This window comes from Oncorhynchus nerka, linkage group LG22, assembly GCF_034236695.1.
Source record: "Oncorhynchus nerka isolate Pitt River linkage group LG22, Oner_Uvic_2.0, whole genome shotgun sequence".
NCBI lineage: Eukaryota > Metazoa > Chordata > Actinopteri > Salmoniformes > Salmonidae > Oncorhynchus > Oncorhynchus nerka.
The window spans coordinates 95,122,464-95,142,984 of NC_088417.1; the positions used below are offsets into that span (position 1 = coordinate 95,122,464).

General features: G+C 48.6%; 1 protein-coding gene across 2 annotated transcripts in view; it reads right to left on the reverse strand.

The window, feature by feature from the left end:
- Positions 1-20,521, reverse strand: part of ccbe1 (collagen and calcium binding EGF domains 1) — a 126,693-nt gene that overhangs the window by 17,372 nt on the left and 88,800 nt on the right. The window contains exons 6-7 of one of the 2 annotated variants that reach the window (XM_029628611.2): positions 4,757-4,863; positions 704-812 (exon numbers count right to left, since the gene is read on the reverse strand). In XM_029628611.2, coding sequence (XP_029484471.2) covers positions 704-812; positions 4,757-4,863 — 216 coding nt within the window. Of the gene's footprint in view, positions 1-703; positions 813-4,756; positions 4,867-20,521 lie in introns of both variants that reach the window. The other variant, XM_029628610.2, reaches the window with a different exon arrangement.

Consider the following 20,521-nt stretch of genomic DNA (forward strand, 5'->3'; position numbering starts at 1 on the left):
AGGACTACAGACAGACAGAGACATTATACTACAGGACTACAGACAGACAGAGACATTATACTACAGGACTACAGATAGACAGAGACATTATACTACAGGACTACAGACAGACAGAGACATTATACTACAGAACTACAGACAGACAGAGACATTATACTACAGGACTACAGACAGACAGAGACATTATACTACAGGACTACAGACAGACAGAGACATTATACTACAGGACTACAGATAGACAGAGACATTATACTACAGGACGACAGAGACATTATACTACAGGACTACAGATAGACAGAGACATTATACTACAGGACTACAGACAGACAGAGACATTATACTACAGGACTACAGAGACATTATACTACAGAACTACAGATAGACAGAGACATTATACTACAGAACTACAGATAGACAGAGACATTATACTACAGAACTACAGATAGACAGAGACATTATACTACAGATAGACAGAGACATTATACTACAGACAGACAGAGACATTATACTACAGGACTACAGACAGACAGAGACATTATACTACAGGACTACAGATAGACAGAGACATTATACTACAGATAGACAGAGACATTATACTACAGACAGACAGAGACATTATACTACAGGACGACAGAGACATTGTACTACAGGACTATAGACAGAACACAGACAGACAGAAACATTATACTACAGCTAGTTTTACCTGGAGGCCCGGGCAGACCAGGAGGCCCGGGCAGGAAGGAGTGTGACATCAGCATCTTCTCACTGGTCATCTGCTTGGTAACATCAGCGTTGCTGGGCAACATGGCAATCTATAGAAGGAGAAGAACGGATATAGTTAAGATTGTTCATGTTTTTAGTACAATAGTTGAACTAAGATCATAAGGCATTCATCAGTTATATTCTTCAACAATCAATTGCAATAATATCATTAATTTATAAGTTTAAAAAAATGTGACGTACCAATCCTAAATTGCCCATTGAATGTAGAGGTTCTAGCTCAAAGGATTTTCTCAAGATCAGTCTTAATGAGAGAGAGGTCTGAGATAATGGAGGAAGGATCAGGCATGTCCACGATACAGCCACTTGGCTGTCAGTCATCATAGAGCAGAAGCCCACGGGGAGATTACAGCGTAAGATTGTATTCAATGTTAAAGGACCTGTAATAATAGTTACTACATGGATGTATTAAACTTACAGGACAAGAAAATTACATTCTCTACGTGAATTATTTGTTGTGTCAGAGTACGACTTGAAACCAGCTATGTCAATTTGTAATAACCAGACGCAGGCCCAGGAAATCACTATGCATTACTTAGGTAGACCAGGAGACCGCACTGTACTCTGGGATATATACATGTACATGTGAGTACTCTATATCAAAGCGTAGTACAGGCTGGGTCCATACATTAGGCAGGGGCCTGGGCCATACATTAGGCTGGGTCCATACATTAGGCTGGGTCCATACATTAGGCAGGGGCCATACATTAGGCTGGGGCCATACATTAGCCTGGGCCATACATTAGGCTGGGTCCATACATTAGGATGGGGCCTGGGCCATACATTAGGATGGGGCCTGGGCCATACATTAGGATGGGGCCTGGTCCATACATTAGGCTGGGTCCATACATTAGGATGGGGCCTGGGCCATACATTAGGCTGGGTCCATACATTAGGCTGGGTCCATACATTAGGATGGGGCCTGGGCCATACATTAGGATGGGGCCTGGGCCATACATTAGGATGGGGCCTGGACCGTACATTAGGTTGGGTCCATACATTAGGATGGGGCCTGGGCCATACATTAGGCTGGGTCCATACATTAGGCTGGGTCCATACATTAGGCTGGGTCCATACATTAGGCTGGGGCCATACATTAGGATGGGGCCTGGGCCATACATTAGGATGGGGCCTGGGCCATACATTAGGCTGGGGACATACATTAGGATGGGGCCTGGGCCATACATTAGGCTGGGGACATACATTAGGCTGGGGCCATACATTAGGCTGGGGCCATACATTAGGCTGGGGCCATACATTAGGCTGGGCTCATACATTAGGCTGGGGCCATACATTAGGCTGGGGCCTGGGCTATACATTAGGCTGGGGCTATACATCAGGCTCGGGCCATACATTAGGCTGTATCCATACATTAGGCTGTGTCCATACATTAGGCTGGGGCTATACATTAGGCTGTAGCCATACATTAGGCTGTGTCCATACATTAGGCTGGGGATATACATTAGGCTGGGGCCATACATTAGGCTGGAGCTATACATTAGGCTGTAGCCATACATTAGGCTGTGTCCATACATTAGGCTGGGGCTATACATTAGGCTGTAGCCATACATTAGGCTGGGGCCATACATTAGGCTGGGGCCATACATTAGGCTGGGGCTGGGGCCATATACATTAGGCTGTGGCCATATAAAAGGCTGGGGCCATACATTAGGCTGGGGCTGGGGCCATACATTAGGCTGGGGCCATACATTAGGCTGTGGCCATATAAAAGGCTGGGGCCATACATTAGGCTGGGGTCATACATTAGGCTGGGGCTGGTGCCATACATTAGATTGGGACCATACATTAGGCTGGGGTCATACATTAGGCTGTGGCCATATAAAAGGCTGGGGCCATACATTAGTCTCTGGGGCCATTCATTAGGCTGGGGCTGGGGTAATATATTAGATTGGGGCCATACATTAGGCTGGGGCTGGGGTCATACATTAGATTGGGGCCATACTTTAGGCTGGGGCCATACATTAGGCTGTGCCCATATAAAAGGCTGGGGCCATACATTAGTCTCTGGGGCCATTCATTAGGCTGGGGCTGGGGTAATATATTAGATTGGGGCCATACATTAGGCTGGGGCTGGGGTCATACATTAGATTGGGGCCATACTTTAGGCTGGGGCCATACATTAGGCTGTGCCCATATAAAAGGCTGGGGCCATACATTAGTCTCTGGGGCCATACATTAGGCTGGGGCTGGGGTCATACATTAGATTGGGGCCATACATTAGGCTGGGGCCATACATTAGGCTGGGGCTGGGGCCATACATTAGGCTGGGGCCATACATTAGGCTGGGGCTTGGGTCATAAATTAGATTGGGGCCATACATTAGGCTGGGGCCATACATTAGTCTCTGGGGCTGGGGCCATACATTAGGCTGGGGCTGGGGCCATACATTAGGCTGGGGCCATACATTAGCCTGGGGCCATACATTAGGCTGGGGTCATACATTAGACTGGGGCCATACATTAGGCTGGGGCCATACATTAGACTGAGGCCATACATTAGGCTGGGGCCTTACATTAGGCTGGGGCCTGACATTAGGCTGGGGCCATACATTAGGCTGGGGCCATACATTAGACTGGGGCCATACATTAGACTGAGGCCTTACATTACCTGCCAACTGGTGTGCAAGTCATATGACATGGTATGTCCCTGGACAGGGGCGATGAATCAGAGAACATCCAATTGAATCATTATTCCTGCATCATATGCCGACGAGGTCTCCGAGCCATGACATGAGATGAAGGAGTAAGTGTTGGTTTGTAGAGACGAGACGAGCAGCTATGTAAGTGTTAATCCAAAGCAGCCTGTATTTATGCCTTGAGGGGGGCAGTGGGTGACCAGTAATGGCCATAATCTTCCTTTCCTGTCAGTCAGTCAACCCCCCCCCTCCCCCGGCACAATATCTGACCTCTGTTCTCAAAAGACAATTTTGTTGTCTTAGACTGCGTCCCAAATGGTACCCTATTCCCTATATAGAGCATGACTACTTTTGACCAGAGCCCTACTTTTGACCAGAGCCCTATGTAGGGATTGGGGTATAGGGTGCCATTTGCAGCACACTAGCCACATAGGCCTATTTCATTTTTCCCCCTCCAATGAAAAAAAGAGCTAGTAGCGTGCCTACTGAACCCCACAGGACCACATGGCTGGGAACCATATATCACATGTTACAGGGCAGAGTGGTGAACTGCCCCGTTGACAGACTGGTCTACAGATTGAGCCTGACTGGGAAGGCTAGAGGGCTGGAAATACTCACTAAGCAGTGTGTGTGTGTGTGTGCGTGCGTGTGTGTGTGTGTGTTTGTGTGTGTGTGTGTGTGTGTGTGGTACCACTCCGTATAACCGGCACTTTACAACGACAGACATAATTTACAGAACCAACTAGCTAGCTGCAGTAATCCAAAATGATTTCAATAATGTTTATTACGTACAATAAACGTCGTTCTGCGTCCCAGAGGAGATGTTTCCCAGTGTTATTCTACCTGAATATATTGACAGATATTGACCAGTGATACGCAGAGTTCTTTGGTGAATGAAACATACACTAGAATGCCATGAATAAGTAAATAAATCAACGGAATAATCCTGGTCCATTTTAATACCTAACTGAATCCAACCAACTGTGTTTTATGTGGAATGGCTCGGTGGTAAGCAGCAACACAAATGAAATACAAGACGTTATAATAACAATTATAATCGTTACCAGTACCACCATTTAATAATCCTGAATCCAACCAGGTGCCTTTAACGTCTCTATCGAATTGCATTGACTTTTAAATTTGAGTCATCTTATCCAGAGAGACTTACAGTTAGTGCATTCATCTTAAGAGAGCTGGGTGGGACAACCACGTTTCACAGTCAGTACATTTTCCCTCAATAAGTTAGATATCAGCAAAGTAAGTGCTAGTAGGAAAATAAAAGTGTTATTATTATTTTTTGGGGGGGAAACCAGAACAAACCTTTTGTTTGAGCTGAAAGACAGTAGTCTTTATCTGGTGGAAGTCTTCACATGTAGCAGAGCATGCCCCAGCCTTCATCACGTTGTCTGACGTCTCAAACGGCCGAGCTGCTGAGGGAGCGCATGAACCACCACAAAATGTTACTCAACATTTATTATTTAAAAAAATATATATATAGACCCACCAAACGTCATCACAGTGCCTTCAGAAAGTATTCATACCCCTTGACTTGTTCCACATTTTGTTGTGTTACAGCCTGAATTTAAAATGGATTTAGATGTTGTTTTTGTCACCGGCCTACACACAATACCCTATAATGTAAAAGTGAGATTTTGTATTTGTAATTGTTTACAAATGAATAAAACATGTACAGCTGAAATGTCTTTAGTCAATAAGTATTCAACCCCTTTGTTGTGACAAGCCCAAATAAGTTCAGGAGTAAAAATGTGCTTAACAAGTCACATAATAAGTTGCATGGACTCACTGTCTGTGCAATAATAGTGTTTGACATGATTTTTGAATGACTACCTCATCCCTGTTTCACACACATTCAAATGATCTGTAAGGTCCCTCAGTCTAGCAGTGAATTTCTAACACAGATTCAACCACAAAGACCAGGGAGGTTTTTCAATGCCTCGTAAAGAAGGACACCGATTGGTAGATGAGAACAAATAAGAAAAGCAGACATTGAATATCCCTTTAAGCATGGTGAAGTTATTAATTACACTTTGGTGTATCAATACACCCAGTCACTACAAAGATACAGGCATCCTTCCTAATTCAGTTGCCAGACAGGAAGGAAACAGCTAAGGGATACTCACCAAGAGGTCAAAGGTGACATTAAAACAAATACAGAGTTTAATGGCTGTGATAGGAGAAAACTGAGGATGGATCAATAACATCGTAGTTACTCCACAATACTAACCGAATTGACAGAGTGAAGAGGCAACTCCGGGATACTGGCCTTTTAGGCAGAGTTGCAAAGAAAAAGACATATCTCAGACTGGCCAATAAAAAGAAAAGATTAAGATGGGCAAAAGAACACAGACACTGGACAGAGGAAGTCTGCCTAGAAGGCCAGCATCCCGGAGACGCCTCTTCACTGTTGACATTGAGACTGGTGTTATGTGGGTACTATTTAATGAAGCTGCCAGTTGAGGACTTGTGAGGCGTCTGTTTCTCAAACTAGACAATCTAATGTACTTGTCCTCTTCCTCAGTTGGGCACCGGGGCCTCCCACTCCTCTTTCTATTCTGGTTAGAGCCAGTTTGTGCTGTTCCGTGAAGGGAGCAGTATACAGCGTTGTACAAGATCTCCAGTTTCTTGGCAATTTCTCGCATGGAATTATCAGAACAATTATCAGAACAAGAATAGACTGACGAGTTTCAGAAGAAAGTGATTTGTTTCTGGCCATTTTGAGCCTGTAATCGAACCCACTAATGCTGATGCTCCAGATACTTAGCTAGTCTAAAAAAGGCCAGTTATATTGCTTATTTAATCAGGACAATAGTTTTTAATTGCAAAAGGGTTTTCTAATGATCAATCAGCCTTTTAAAATGATACACTTGGATTAGCTAACACAACGTTCCATTGGAACACAGGAGTGATGGTTGCTGATAATGGGCCTATGCAGATATTCCATTAAAAATAAGCCGTTTCCAGCTACAATAGTCATTTACAACATTAACAATGTCTACACTGGTATTTCTGATCAATTTGATGTTATTTTAATGGCCCAAAAATGAGCTTTCTTTCAAAAACAAGGACATTTCTAAGTGACCCCAAACTTTTTGAACGGTAGTGTATTTAAATGAGATATTTCTGTATAGAGAATTTTCAACATTTCTAAAAACCTGTTTTCACTTTGTCATTATGGGATATTGTGTGTAGGTTTGAATTTGAATTCAGGCTGCAACACAACAAAATGTAGAATAGGTCAAGGAGCATGAATACTTTCTGAAGGCCCTGTAACTAGTCATTGCTCTTTTACTATTTGAAAGGTGTGACAATAAAAACACATCTGTGTCACCAGTCTGTAAAAAAAGATATCAGAAACAGAGATATCTGTGGCAAAATCTGAGGGGAAATCTTTCGTCCGTCTAGGAATGCTGCAAGTATGTTAAACGAAGAAAAATAGTCCCAAATAGGCTTGTGTCCCAAATGGCACCCTATTCCCTTTATAGTGCACTACTTTAGACCAGAGCCCTATGGTACCCTATTCCCTTTATAGTGCACTACTTTTGACTAAAGTCTGTGGGTCGTGCACTGTATAGAGACATTTGGGACTCTAGCCATACTGGCTTCCAAAAGGGTTCTTCGGCTGTCCCCACAGGAGAACCCTTTTTGGTTCCTGGTAGAACCATTTTTGGTTCCAGATATAACTATTTTGGGTTCCATGTAGAACTCTCCGTGGAAAGGGTTCTTCTACCTGGAACCAAAAAGGGTACTTCAAAGGGTTCTCCTATGGGGACAGCCGAAGAACCCTTTCAGGTTCTAGATAGCACATTTTTTTCTAAAAGTTTACCCAAAGAGAAAACAGCTGAAGCTAGAGGGATGAGTGCCTGGCATATATATATATATATATATATATATATATATATATATATATATATATATATATATATACACACTGCTCAACACTGCTCAACAAAATAAAGGTAACACTTAAACAACACAATGTAACTCCATGTCAATCACACTTCTGTGAAATCAAACTGTCCACTTAGGAAGCAACACTGATTGACAATAAATTTCACATGCTGTTGTGCAAATGGAATAGACAACAGGTGGAAATTATAGGAAATTAGCAAGACACCCCCAATAAAGGAGTGGTTCTACAGGTGGTGACTACAGACCACTTCTCAGTTCCTATGCTTCCTGGCTGATGTTTTGGTCACTTTTGAATGCTGGCGGTGCTTTCACTCTAGTGGTAGCATGAGACGGAGTCTACAACCCACACAAGTGCCTCAGGTAGTGCAGCTCATCCAGGATAGCACATCAATGCGAGCTGTGGCAAGAAGGTTTGCTGTGTCTGTCAGCGTAGTGTCCAGAGCATGGAGGCACTACCAGGAGAGAGGCCAGTACATCAGGAGACGTGGAGGAGGCCGTAGGAGGGCAACAACCCAGCAGCAGGACCGCTACCGCCGCCTTTGTGCAAGGAGGAGCAGGAGGAGCACTGCCAGAGCCCTGCAAAATGACCTCCAGCAGGCCACAAATGTACATGTGTCTGCTCAAACGGTCAGAAACAGACTCCATGGGGGTGGTATGAGGGCCTGACGTCCACAGGTGGGGGTTGTGCTTACAGCTCAACACCGTGCAGGACGTTTGGCATTTGCCAAAGAACACTAAGATTGGCAAATTCGCCACTGGCGCCCTGTGCTCTTCACAGATGAAAGCAGGTTCACACTGAGCACATGTGACAGACGTGACAGTCTGGAGACGCCGTGGAGAACGTTCTGCTGCCTGCAACATCCTCCAGCATGACCGGTTTGGCGCTGCGTCAGTCATGGTGTGGGGGGTCATTTCTTTGGGGGGCCGCACTGCTCGCCAGAGGCTTGGGAGCAGGAGGGCTGAGTAGCCAATATCGTAGACCACATGCCTTCAGTGGAGATCTCCACTGCTATCAGTGGAGATCAAAAGCAACGTGGTGGGGCTGTGGGGCAGGCAGAGGAGGGTGGTATAGAGTCTAGACTACATGCCTTGCTGCTATCAGTGGAGATCAAAAGCAACGTGGTGGGGCTGTGGGGCAGGCAGAGGAGGGTGGTATAGAGTCTAGACTACATGCCTTGCTGCTATCAGTGGAGATCAAAGGCAATGTGGTGGGGCTGTGGGGCAGGCAGGGGAGGGTGGTATAGAGTCTAGACTACATGCCTTGCTGCTATCAGTGGAGATCAAAGGCAATGTGGTGGGGCTGTGGGGCAGGCAGAGGAGGGTGGTATAGAGTCTAGACTACATGCCTTGCTGCTATCAGTGGATATCAAAGGCAATGTGGTGGGGCTGTGGGGCAGGCAGAGGAGGGTGGTATAGAGTCTAGACTACATGCCTTGTTGTGATCTATAGCTTGACTCTCTGCTGTGATCTGTGGTGATCTATAGCTTGACTCTCTGCTGTGATCTGTGGTGATCTATAGCTTGACTCTCTGCTGTGATCTGTGGTGATCTATAGCTTGACTCCACACAGTGTGGTGTTGTTGATAGAGAGTGGATCGCAGCACAGGTGAAGGGCATGACTAAGAAGGTAGGGAGCCAAACAGAGAGACAGGGGAGCAGGGAGACAGGGGAGCAGGGAGACAGGAGTGGGGAGACAGGGGAGCAGGGAGACAGAGGAGCAGGGAGACAGGAGTGGGGAGACAGGAGTGGGGAGACAGGGGAGCAGGGAGACAGGAGTGGGGAGACAGGGGAGCAGGGAGACAGAGGAGCAGGGAGACAGGAGTGGGGAGACAGGAGTGGGGAGACAGGGGAGCAGGGAGACAGGAGAGTACAGTAGGTAGACAGGAGAGTACAGTAGGTAGACAGGGGAGTAGAGTATGTAGACAGGGGAGTAGAGTAGGTAGACAGGAGAGTAGAGTAGGTAGACAGGGGAGTACAGTATGTAGACAGGGGAGTACAGTACGTAGACAGGGGAGTAGAGTAGGTAGACAGGGGAGTACAGTACGTAGACAGGGGAGTACAGTACGTAGACAGGGGAGTAGAGTAGGTAGACAGGGGAGTACAGTATGTAGACAGGGGAGTACAGTACGTAGACAGGGGAGTAGAGTAGGTAGACAGGGGAGTAGAGTATGTAGACAGGGGAGTACAGTACGTAGACAGGGGAGTAGAGTAGGTAGACAGGGGAGTACAGTATGTAGACAGGGGAGTACAGTACGTAGACAGGGGAGTAGAGTAGGTAGACAGGGGAGTACAGTACATAGACAGGGGAGTACAGTACGTAGACAGGGGAGTAGAGTAGGTAGACAGGGGAGTACAGTACGTAGACAGGGGAGTACAGTACGTAGACAGGGGAGTAGAGTAGGTAGACAGGGGAGTACAGTACGTAGACAGGGGAGTACAGTACGTAGACAGGGGAGTAGAGTAGGTAGACAGGGGAGTACAGTACGTAGACAGGGGAGTACAGTACGTAGACAGGGAGTAGAGTAGGTAGACAGGGAGTACAGTATGTAGACAGGGAGTACAGTACGTAGACAGGGGAGTAGAGTAGGTAGACAGGGGAGTAGAGTAGACAGGGGAGTAGAGTACGTAGACAGGGGAGTACAGTACGTAGACAGGGGAGTAGAGTAGAGTAGACAGGGGAGTAGAGTAGAGTAGACAGGGGGGTACAGTACGTAGACAGGAGAGTAGAGTAGGTAGACAGGGGAGTAGAGTAGACAGGGGAGTAGAGTAGGTAGACAGGGGAGTAGAGTAGACAGGGGAGTAGAGTAGAGTAGACAGGGGGGTACAGTACGTAGACAGGAGAGTAGAGTAGGTAGACAGGGGAGCAGAGTAGACAGGGGAGTAGAGTAGGTAGACAGGGGAGTAGAGTAGGTAGACAGGGGAGTAGAGTAGGTAGACAGGGGAGTAGAGTAGAGTAGACAGGGGAGTAGAGTACGTAGACAGGAGAGTAGAGTAGGTAGACAGGGGAGTACAGTACGTAGACAGGGGAGTAGAGTAGAGTAGACAGGGGAGTAGAGTACGTAGACAGGGGAGTACAGTACGTAGACAGGGGAGTAGAGTAGAGTAGACAGGGGAGTACAGTACGTAGACAGGAGAGTAGAGTAGGTAGACAGGGGAGTAGAGTAGAGTAGACAGGGGAGTAGAGTAGGTAGACAGGGGAGTAGAGTAGGTAGACAGGGGAGTACAGTACGTAGACAGGAGAGTAGAGTACGTAGACAGGAGAGTAGAGTAGGTAGACAGGGGAGTACAGTACGTAGACAGGAGAGTAGAGTAGGTAGACAGGGGAGTAGAGTAGAGTAGACAGGGGAGTAGAGTAGAGTAGACAGGGGAGTAGAGTAGAGTAGACAGGGGAGTAGAGTAGGTAGACAGGGGGGTAGAGTAGACAGGGGAGTAGAGTAGACAGGGGAGTAGAGTAGACAGGGGAGTAGAGTACGTAGACAGGGGAGTACAGTACGTAGACAGGGGAGTAGAGTAGACAGGGGGGTACAGTACGTAGACAGGGGAGTAGAGTAGACAGGGGAGTAGAGTACGTAGACAGGGGAGTACAGTACGTAGACAGGGGAGTAGAGTAGACAGGGGGGTACAGTACGTAGACAGGGGAGTAGAGTAGGTAGACAGGGGAGTACAGTACGTAGACAGGGGAGTAGAGTAGACAGGGGGGTACAGTACGTAGACAGGGGAGAAGAGTAGAGTAGACAGGGGAGTAGAGTAGAGTAGACAGGGGAGTACAGTACGTAGACAGGAGAGTAGAGTAGGTAGACAGGGGAGTACAGTAGGTAGACAGGGGTTTACAGTACGTAGACAGGGGAGTAGAGTAGAGTAGACAGGGGAGTAGAGTAGAGTAGACAGGGGAGTAGAGTAGAGTAGACAGGGGGGTAGAGTAGGTAGACAGGGGAGTAGAGTAGACAGGGGAGTAGAGTAGGTAGACAGGGGGGTAGAGTAGACAGGGGAGTAGAGTAGAGTAGACAGGGGAGTAGAGTAGAGTAGACAGGGGAGTACAGTACGTAGACAGGGGAGTACAGTACGTAGACAGGGGAGTAGAGTAGGTAGACAGGGGAGTACAGTACGTAGACAGGGGAGTACAGTACGTAGACAGGGGAGTAGAGTAGGTAGACAGGGGAGTACAGTATGTAGACAGGGGAGTACAGTACGTAGACAGGGGAGTAGAGTAGGTAGACAGGGGAGTAGAGTAGACAGGGGAGTAGAGTACGTAGACAGGGGAGTACAGTACGTAGACAGGGGAGTAGAGTAGAGTAGACAGGGGAGTAGAGTAGAGTAGACAGGGGGGTACAGTACGTAGACAGGAGAGTAGAGTAGGTAGACAGGGGAGTAGAGTAGACAGGGGAGTAGAGTAGGTAGACAGGGGAGTAGAGTAGAGTAGACAGGGGAGTAGAGTAGAGTAGACAGGGGGGTACAGTACGTAGACAGGAGAGTAGAGTAGGTAGACAGGGGAGCAGAGTAGACAGGGGAGTAGAGTAGGTAGACAGGGGAGTAGAGTAGGTAGACAGGGGAGTAGAGTAGGTAGACAGGGGAGTAGAGTAGAGTAGACAGGGGAGTAGAGTACGTAGACAGGAGAGTAGAGTAGGTAGACAGGGGAGTACAGTACGTAGACAGGGGAGTAGAGTAGAGTAGACAGGGGAGTAGAGTACGTAGACAGGGGAGTACAGTACGTAGACAGGGGAGTAGAGTAGAGTAGACAGGGGAGTACAGTACGTAGACAGGAGAGTAGAGTAGGTAGACAGGGGAGTAGAGTAGAGTAGACAGGGGAGTAGAGTAGGTAGACAGGGGAGTACAGTACGTAGACAGGAGAGTAGAGTAGGTAGACAGGGGAGTAGAGTAGAGTAGACAGGGGAGTAGAGTAGAGTAGACAGGGGAGTAGAGTAGAGTAGACAGGGGAGTAGAGTAGGTAGACAGGGGGGTAGAGTAGACAGGGGAGTAGAGTAGACAGGGGAGTAGAGTAGACAGGGGAGTAGAGTACGTAGACAGGGGAGTACAGTACGTAGACAGGGGAGTAGAGTAGACAGGGGGGTACAGTACGTAGACAGGGGAGTAGAGTAGACAGGGGAGTAGAGTACGTAGACAGGGGAGTACAGTACGTAGACAGGGGAGTAGAGTAGACAGGGGGTACAGTACGTAGACAGGGGAGTAGAGTAGGTAGACAGGGGAGTACAGTACGTAGACAGGGGAGTAGAGTAGACAGGGGGTACAGTACGTAGACAGGGGAGAAGAGTAGAGTAGACAGGGGAGTAGAGTAGAGTAGACAGGGGAGTACAGTACGTAGACAGGAGAGTAGAGTAGGTAGACAGGGGAGTACAGTAGGTAGACAGGGGTTTACAGTACGTAGACAGGGGAGTAGAGTAGAGTAGACAGGGGAGTAGAGTAGAGTAGACAGGGGAGTAGAGTAGAGTAGACAGGGGGGTAGAGTAGGTAGACAGGGGAGTAGAGTAGACAGGGGAGTAGAGTAGGTAGACAGGGGTAGAGTAGACAGGGAGTAGAGTAGACAGACAGGGAGTAGAGAAATGAGTAGACAGGGGAGTACAGTACGTAGACAGGGGAGTAGAGTAGACAGGGGAGTAGAGTATGTAGACAGGGGAGTACAGTACGTAGACAGGGGAGTAGAGTAGGTAGACAGGGGAGTACAGTATGTAGACAGGGGAGTACAGTACGTAGACAGGGGAGTACAGTACGTAGACAGGGAGTAGAGTAGGTAGACAGGGAGTACAGTACGTAGACAGGGGAGTACAGTACGTAGACAGGGAGTAGAGTAGGTAGACAGGGAGTACAGTACGAGACAGGGGAGTACAGCACGAGACAGGGAGTAGAGTAGGTAGACAGGGGAGTACAGTATGTAGACAGGGGAGTACAGCACGTAGACAGGGAGTAGAGAGAGTAGACAGGGGAGTAGGTAGACAGGGGAGTAGAGTAGACAGACAGGGAGACAGGGACAGTACAGTAGACAGGGAGTAGAGTAGAGTAGACAGGGAGTAGAGTAGACAGGGGGTAGAGTACGTAGACAGGAGAGTAGAGTAGGTAGACAGGGGAGTAGAGTAGACAGGGAGTAGAGTAGGTAGACAGGGGAGTAGGAGTAGAGTAGACAGGCAGAGTAGAGTAGACAGGAGACAGTACGTAGGGGGTACAGTAGGTAGACAGGAGAGTAGAGTAGGTAGACAGGGAGCAGAGTAGACAGGGGAGTAGAGTAGGTAGACAGGGGAGTAGAGTAGGTAGACAGGGAGTAGAGTAGGTAGACAGGGAGTAGAGTAGAGTAGACAGGGGAGTAGAGTAGACAGGGAGTAGAGTAGGTAGACAGGAGAGTAGAGTAGGTAGACAGGGGGAGTACAGTACGTAGACAGGGGAGTAGAGTAGAGTAGACAGGGGAGTACAGAGTAGACAGGGGAGTACAGTACGTAGACAGGGGAGTAGAGTAGAGTAGACAGGGGAGTACAGTACGTAGACAGGAGAGTAGAGTAGGTAGACAGGGGAGTAGAGTAGACAGGGGAGTAGAGTAGGTAGACAGGGGAGTAGAGTAGACAGGAGTAGACAGGGGAGTAGAGTACGTAGACAGGGAGTACAGTACGTAGACAGGGGAGTAGAGTAGGTAGACAGGGGAGTACAGTACGTAGACAGAGTAGAGTAGGTAGACAGGGGGAGTAGAGTAGGTAGACAGGGGAGTAGAGTAGAGTAGACAGGGGAGTAGAGTAGAGTAGACAGGGGAGTACAGTACGTAGACAGGAGAGTAGAGTAGGTAGACAGGGGAGTAAAGTAGGTAGACAGGGGAGTACAGTACGTAGACAGGAGAGTAGAGTAGGTAGACAGGGGAGTAAAGTAGGTAGACAGGGGAGTAGAGTAGAGTAGACAGGGGAGTAGAGTAGAGTAGACAGGGGAGTAGAGTAGGTAGACAGGGGAGTACAGTACGTAGACAGGGGAGTAGAGTACGTAGACAGGAGAGTAGAGTAGGTAGACAGGGGAGTACAGTACGAGACAGGAGAGTAGAGTAGGTAGACAGGGGAGTACAGAGTAGAGTAGACAGGGAGTAGAGAGAATAGACAGTAGAGCAGGTAGACAGGGGAGTACAGTACGAGACAGGAGAGTAGAGTAGGTAGACAGGGGAGTAGACAGGGGAGTAGAGTAGACAGGGAGTAGAGAGTAGACAGGGGAGACAGAGCAGAGTAGACAGGGGAGTACAGTACGTAGACAGGAGAGTAGAGTACGTAGACAGGAGAGTAGAGTACGTAGACAGGAGAGTAGAGTAGGCAGACAGGGGAGTACAGTACGTAGACAGGAGAGTAGAGTAGGTAGACAGGGGAGTAGAGTAGAGTAGACAGGGGAGTAGAGTAGAGTAGACAGGGGAGTAGAGTAGAGTAGACAGGGGAGTAGAGTAGGTAGACAGGGGGGTAGAGTAGACAGGGGAGTAGAGTAGACAGGGGAGTAGAGTAGGACAGGGGAGTAGACAGGGGACGTAGACAGGGGAGTAGAGTACGTAGACAGGGGAGAGAGTAGACAGGGGAGTAGAGTAGACAGGGAGTACAGCACGTAGACAGGAGAGTAGAGTAGGTAGACAGGGGAGTACAGTACGTAGACAGGGGGAGTAGAGTAGACAGGGGGTAGACAGGGACAGAGTAGGTAGACAGGGGGGTAGAGTAGACAGGGGAGTAGAGTAGACAGGGGAGTAGAGTAGACAGGGGAGTAGAGTACGTAGACAGGGGAGTACAGTACGTAGACAGGGGAGTAGAGTAGACAGGGGGTACAGTACGTAGACAGGGGAGTAGAGTAGACAGGGGAGTAGAGTACGTAGACAGGGGAGTACAGTACGTAGACAGGGGAGTAGAGTAGACAGGGGGGTACAGTACGTAGACAGGGGAGTAGAGTAGGTAGACAGGGGAGTAGAGTAGAGTAGACAGGGGAGTACAGTACTGTGACGACCCTCCCACTCTGTCTGCCGTATTCTCTCTGTTATTTCCTTATTAGGATGCTGGTGGGCGGAGTTGGGAGGGTCGTCAGCTACATGGGAAACACCTGGGCCCGGTGCTCCCAGGATAAATACACCACTTCCCCATTCATGGAGGAGACTCTCTCCATGCAGACACCCTCTGTAGATTGTGTTGTGGTTCTTGGTGGCCGGCCGTTTGTTTGTTTGTTTGCTTTGGCACCTTTCATCACCCTGCATTATCACATTCATGCATGCAAAACACTCACTTACACTACTGATTACTGATTACACACACCATTGTCTATTATACTTAGTTGCTTTAGGTAATAAATACATATTTTGCTACTCATTATCTCCACGTTGTCTCCCTTTGTTACAGGCTTTGAGCCGGTTCGTGACAGTACGTAGACAGGAGAGTAGAGTAGGTAGACAGGGGAGTACAGTAGGTAGACAGGGGAGTACAGTACGTAGACAGGAGAGTAGAGTAGGTAGACAGGGGTTTACAGTACGTAGACAGGGGAGTAGAGTACGTAGACAGGAGAGTAGAGTAGGTAGACAGGGGAGTACAGTACGTAGACAGGAGAGTAGAGTAGGTAGACAGGGGAGTAGAGTAGAGTAGACAGGGGAGTAGAGTAGAGTAGACAGGGGGGTAGAGTAGGTAGACAGGGGAGTACAGTACGTAGACAGGAGAGTAGAGTAGGTAGACAGGGGAGTAGAGTAGAGGAGACAGGGGAGTAGAGTAGGTAGACAGGGGAGTAGAGTAGGTAGACAGGGGAGGACAGTACGTAGACAGGAGAGTAGAGTACGTAGACAGGAGAGTAGAGTAGGTAGACAGGGGAGTACAGTACGTAGACAGGAGAGTAGAGTAGGTAGACAGGGGAGTAGAGTAGAGTAGACAGGGGAGTAGAGTAGAGTAGACAGGGGAGTAGAGTAGAGTAGACAGGGGAGTAGAGTAGGTAGACAGGGGGGTAGAGTAGACAGGGGGGTACAGTACGTAGACAGGGGAGTAGAGTAGACAGGGGAGTAGAGTACGTAGACAGGGGAGTACAGTACGTAGACAGGGGAGTAGAGTAGACAGGGGGGTACAGTACGTAGACAGGGGAGTAGAGTAGGTAGACAGGGGAGTACAGTACGTAGACAGGGGAGTAGAGTAGACAGGGGGGTACAGTACGTAGACAGGGGAGAAGAGTAGAGTAGACAGGGGAGTAGAGTAGAGTAGACAGGGGAGTACAGTACGTAGACAGGAGAGTAGAGTAGGTAGACAGGGGAGTACAGTAGGTAGACAGGGGAGTACAGTACGTAGACAGGAGAGTAGAGTAGGTAGACAGGGGTTTACAGTACGTAGACAGGGGAGTAGAGTAGAGTAGACAGGGGAGTAGAGTAGGTAGACAGGGAGTAGAGTAGAGTAGACAGGGGAGTAGAGTAGAGTAGACAGGGGAGTAGAGTAGAGTAGACAGGGGAGGAGTAGAGTAGACAGGGAGTAGAGTAGGTAGACAGGGGAGTAGAGTAGACAGGGGAGTAGAGTAGAGTAGACAGGGGGGTAGAGTAGACAGGGGAGTAGAGTAGAGTAGACAGGGGAGTAGAGTAGAGTAGACAGGGGAGTACAGTACGTAGACAGGGGAGTACAGTAGACAGGGGAGTAGAGTATGTAGACAGGGGAGTACAGTACGTAGACAGGGGAGTAGAGTAGGTAGACAGGGGAGTACAGTATGTAGACAGGGGAGTACAGTACGTAGACAGGGGAGTACAGTACGTAGACAGGAGTAGAGAGTAGACAGTAGGGAGTACAGTATGTAGACAGGGAGTAGAGTAGGTAGACAGGGAGTACAGTACGGAGACAGGGGAGACAGGAGTACAGGGGAGTAGAGTAGGTAGGGAGTAGAGTAGACAGGGGAGTAGAGTAGAGTAGACAGGGGGGTACAGTACGTAGACAGGAGAGTAGAGTAGGTAGACAGGGGAGTAGAGTAGACAGGGGAGTAGAGTAGGTAGACAGGGGAGTAGAGTAGGGTAGACAGGGAGTAGAGTACAGGTAGACAGGGAGTACAGTAGACAGGGGAGACAGGTAGGAGTAGGGAGTAGAGTAGACAGGGAGTAGAGTAGAGTAGACAGGGAGTAGAGCAGTAGACAGGAGACAGGAGACAGGAGAGAGGAGACAGGGGGAGTAGAGTAGACAGGGAGAGAGAGTAGACAGGGGAGTACAGTACGTAGACAGGGAGTAGAGTAGGTAGACAGGGGGGTACAGTACGTAGACAGGAGAGTAGAGTAGGTAGACAGGGGAGCAGAGTAGACAGGGGAGTAGAGTAGGTAGACAGGGGAGTAGAGTAGGTAGACAGGGGAGTAGAGTAGGTAGACAGGGAGTAGAGCAGGTAGACAGGGAGTAGAGTAGGTAGACAGGGGAGTAGAGTAGACAGGGGAGCAGGAGAGACAGGAGACAGTACGTAGGGAGTAGAGTAGGTAGACAGGGGAGTACAGTAGAGTAGGTAGACAGGGAGGAGTAGGTAGACAGGGGAGTAGAGAGAGTAGACAGGGGAGTAGAGTAGAGTAGACAGGGAGTAGAGTAGAGTAGACAGGGAGTAGAGTAGGTAGACAGGGAGACAGTACGTAGACAGGGGAGTAGAGTAGGTAGACAGGGGAGTACAGTAGTAGACAGGGAGTAGAGTAGGTAGACAGGGGAGTACAGAGTAGACAGACAGGGAGAGGTAGACAGAGAGGTAGACAGGGGAGTAGAGTAGAGTAGACAGGGGAGTAGAGAGTAGACAGGAGAGTAGAGTAGGTAGACAGGGGAGTACAGTACGTAGACAGGGGAGTAGAGTAGACAGGGGAGTAGAGAGTAGACAGGGGAGTAGAGTACGTAGACAGGGAGTACAGTACGTAGACAGAGAGAGTAGAGTAGAGTAGACAGGGGGGAGTACAGTACGTAGACAGGGGGAGTAGAGTAGTAGACAGGGGAGTAGAGTACGTAGACAGGGGAGTACAGTACGTAGACAGGGGAGTAGAGTAGACAGGGGGGTACAGTACGTAGACAGGGGAGTAGAGTAGGTAGACAGGGGAGTAGACAGTACGTAGACAGGGGAGTAGACAGAGGTAGACAGGGAGTAAAGACAGGGGAGACAGGGGAGTAGAGGGAGTAGAGTAGACAGGGGGTAGAGAGTAGACAGGGGAGAACAGTAGGTAGACAGGGACAGGGAGTACAGACGTAGACAGGGAGTAGAGAGGGGGCACAGACAGGGAGTACAGTAGGTAGACAGGGAGTACAGTACGTAGACAGGAGAGTAGAGTAGGTAGACAGGGGTTTACAGTACGTAGACAGGGGAGTAGAGTAGAGTAGACAGGGGAGTAGAGTAGAGTAGACAGGGGAGTAGAGTAGAGTAGACAGGGGGTAGAGTAGGTAGACAGGGGAGTAGAGTAGACAGGGGAGTAGAGTAGGTAGACAGGGGGGTAGAGTAGACAGGGGAGTAGAGTAGACAGGGGAGTAGAGTAGAGTAGACAGGGGAGTACAGTACGTAGACAGGGGAGACAGATAGAGTAGACAGGGGAGTAGAGAGGTAGACAGGGAGTAGAGTACGTAGACAGGGGAGTAGAGTAGGTAGACAGGGAGTAGAGTAGAGTAGACAGGGGAGTAGAGCAGAGTAGACAGGGAGTAGAGTAGACAGACAGGGGGTAGAGTACGTAGACAGGGGAGTAGAGTAGACAGGGGAGTAGAGTAGACAGGGGGGTACAGTAGTAGACAGGGGGGGAGACAGAGTAGAGTAGACAGGGGGGTACAGTACGTAGACAGGAGAGTAGAGTAGAGTAGACAGGGGAGTAGAGTAGACAGGGGGGTACAGTACGTAGACAGGGGAGTAGGGGGGCTGTGGTGTAAAGACCACACACCCTGCTCCCCACAATATTATGTTGCTGATAGATCTCAGTGGATCGCAGCACAGGTGAAAGGCATGGCTATGATTACTTTTCAGCAAAGACCCACAGAATACCTTTAATCAAGCTCACACATCAAGGTTGTTGGGTTTTCCCACCAGCCCCCTCCTCTCCCTCCCTCCCTCCCTCCCTCCCAGGTTAACTGCACACTCTTTTCAAGGGAACATAAAAAACACCACTTTAATGATGGTGGGGTACTTGCACAACCCTAGGACACTGTGCCACAAGGCAAGCTAATCCCAAAACCAGATGAAGTCAGTTTTGCTTTGAGAGATTTTCTTTATGTTTTGGAGAAGTGAAGACTAGATGTATTACTGCTGCAAGGTGGGTTGTGGATTAACCTCACAGCTAAGTGTGTGTGTGTGTGTGTGTGTGTGTGTGTGTGTGTGTGTGTGTGTGTGTGCCTAACTGTTCTCAGTAAAGACACACAGTGTGAATTTAACATTAGATAATGTAACAGGAACCAGAGGAAGTTGCGAATGACCAAACCATGATCACTTCCTTTACTAACCTACTAAAAAAAACCTGCAGCAGCTCCTCTTTTTCTGCAGTTTGTTTGAGGCAAATGAAACTAGAACAGGAGTGAAGGTGGCGGCTGGCGTTGGGAGAGAGACTCCTTCTGAAATAGGATCATGTGATCTATAATGGATGCCAGGTGTCTGTAGACTACTACGTCCCAAATGACACCCTATTCCCTATTCCCTACCCCCAAGCCATCCAATGACACCCTATTCCCTATACCCTACCCCCAAGCCATCCAATGGCACCCTATTCCCTATACCCTACCCCAAGCCATCAAATGGCATCCTATTCCCTATACCCTACCCCCAAGCCATCCAATGGCACCCTTAAATGCCATCAAATGGCACCCTATCCCCAAGCCATCCAATGGCACCCTATTCCCTATACCCTACCCCAAGCCATCCAATGGCACTCTATTCCCTATAACTTACCCCCAAGCCATCCAATGGCACCCTATTCCCTATACCCTACCCCCAAGCCATCCAATGGCACCCTATTCCCTATACCCTACCCCCAAGCCATCCAATGGCACCCTATTCCCTACCCCCAAGCCATCAAATGACACCCTATTCCCTATACCCTACCCCCAAGCCATCAAATGACACCCTATTCCCTATACCCTACCCCCAAGCCATCCAATGACACCCTATTCCCTATACCCTACCCCCAAGCCATCCAATCACAACCCGGACAATTTACATTGACCCCTTCTATTATTTATTTACCTTAGTTGTTTTGCACTGGCTCTAT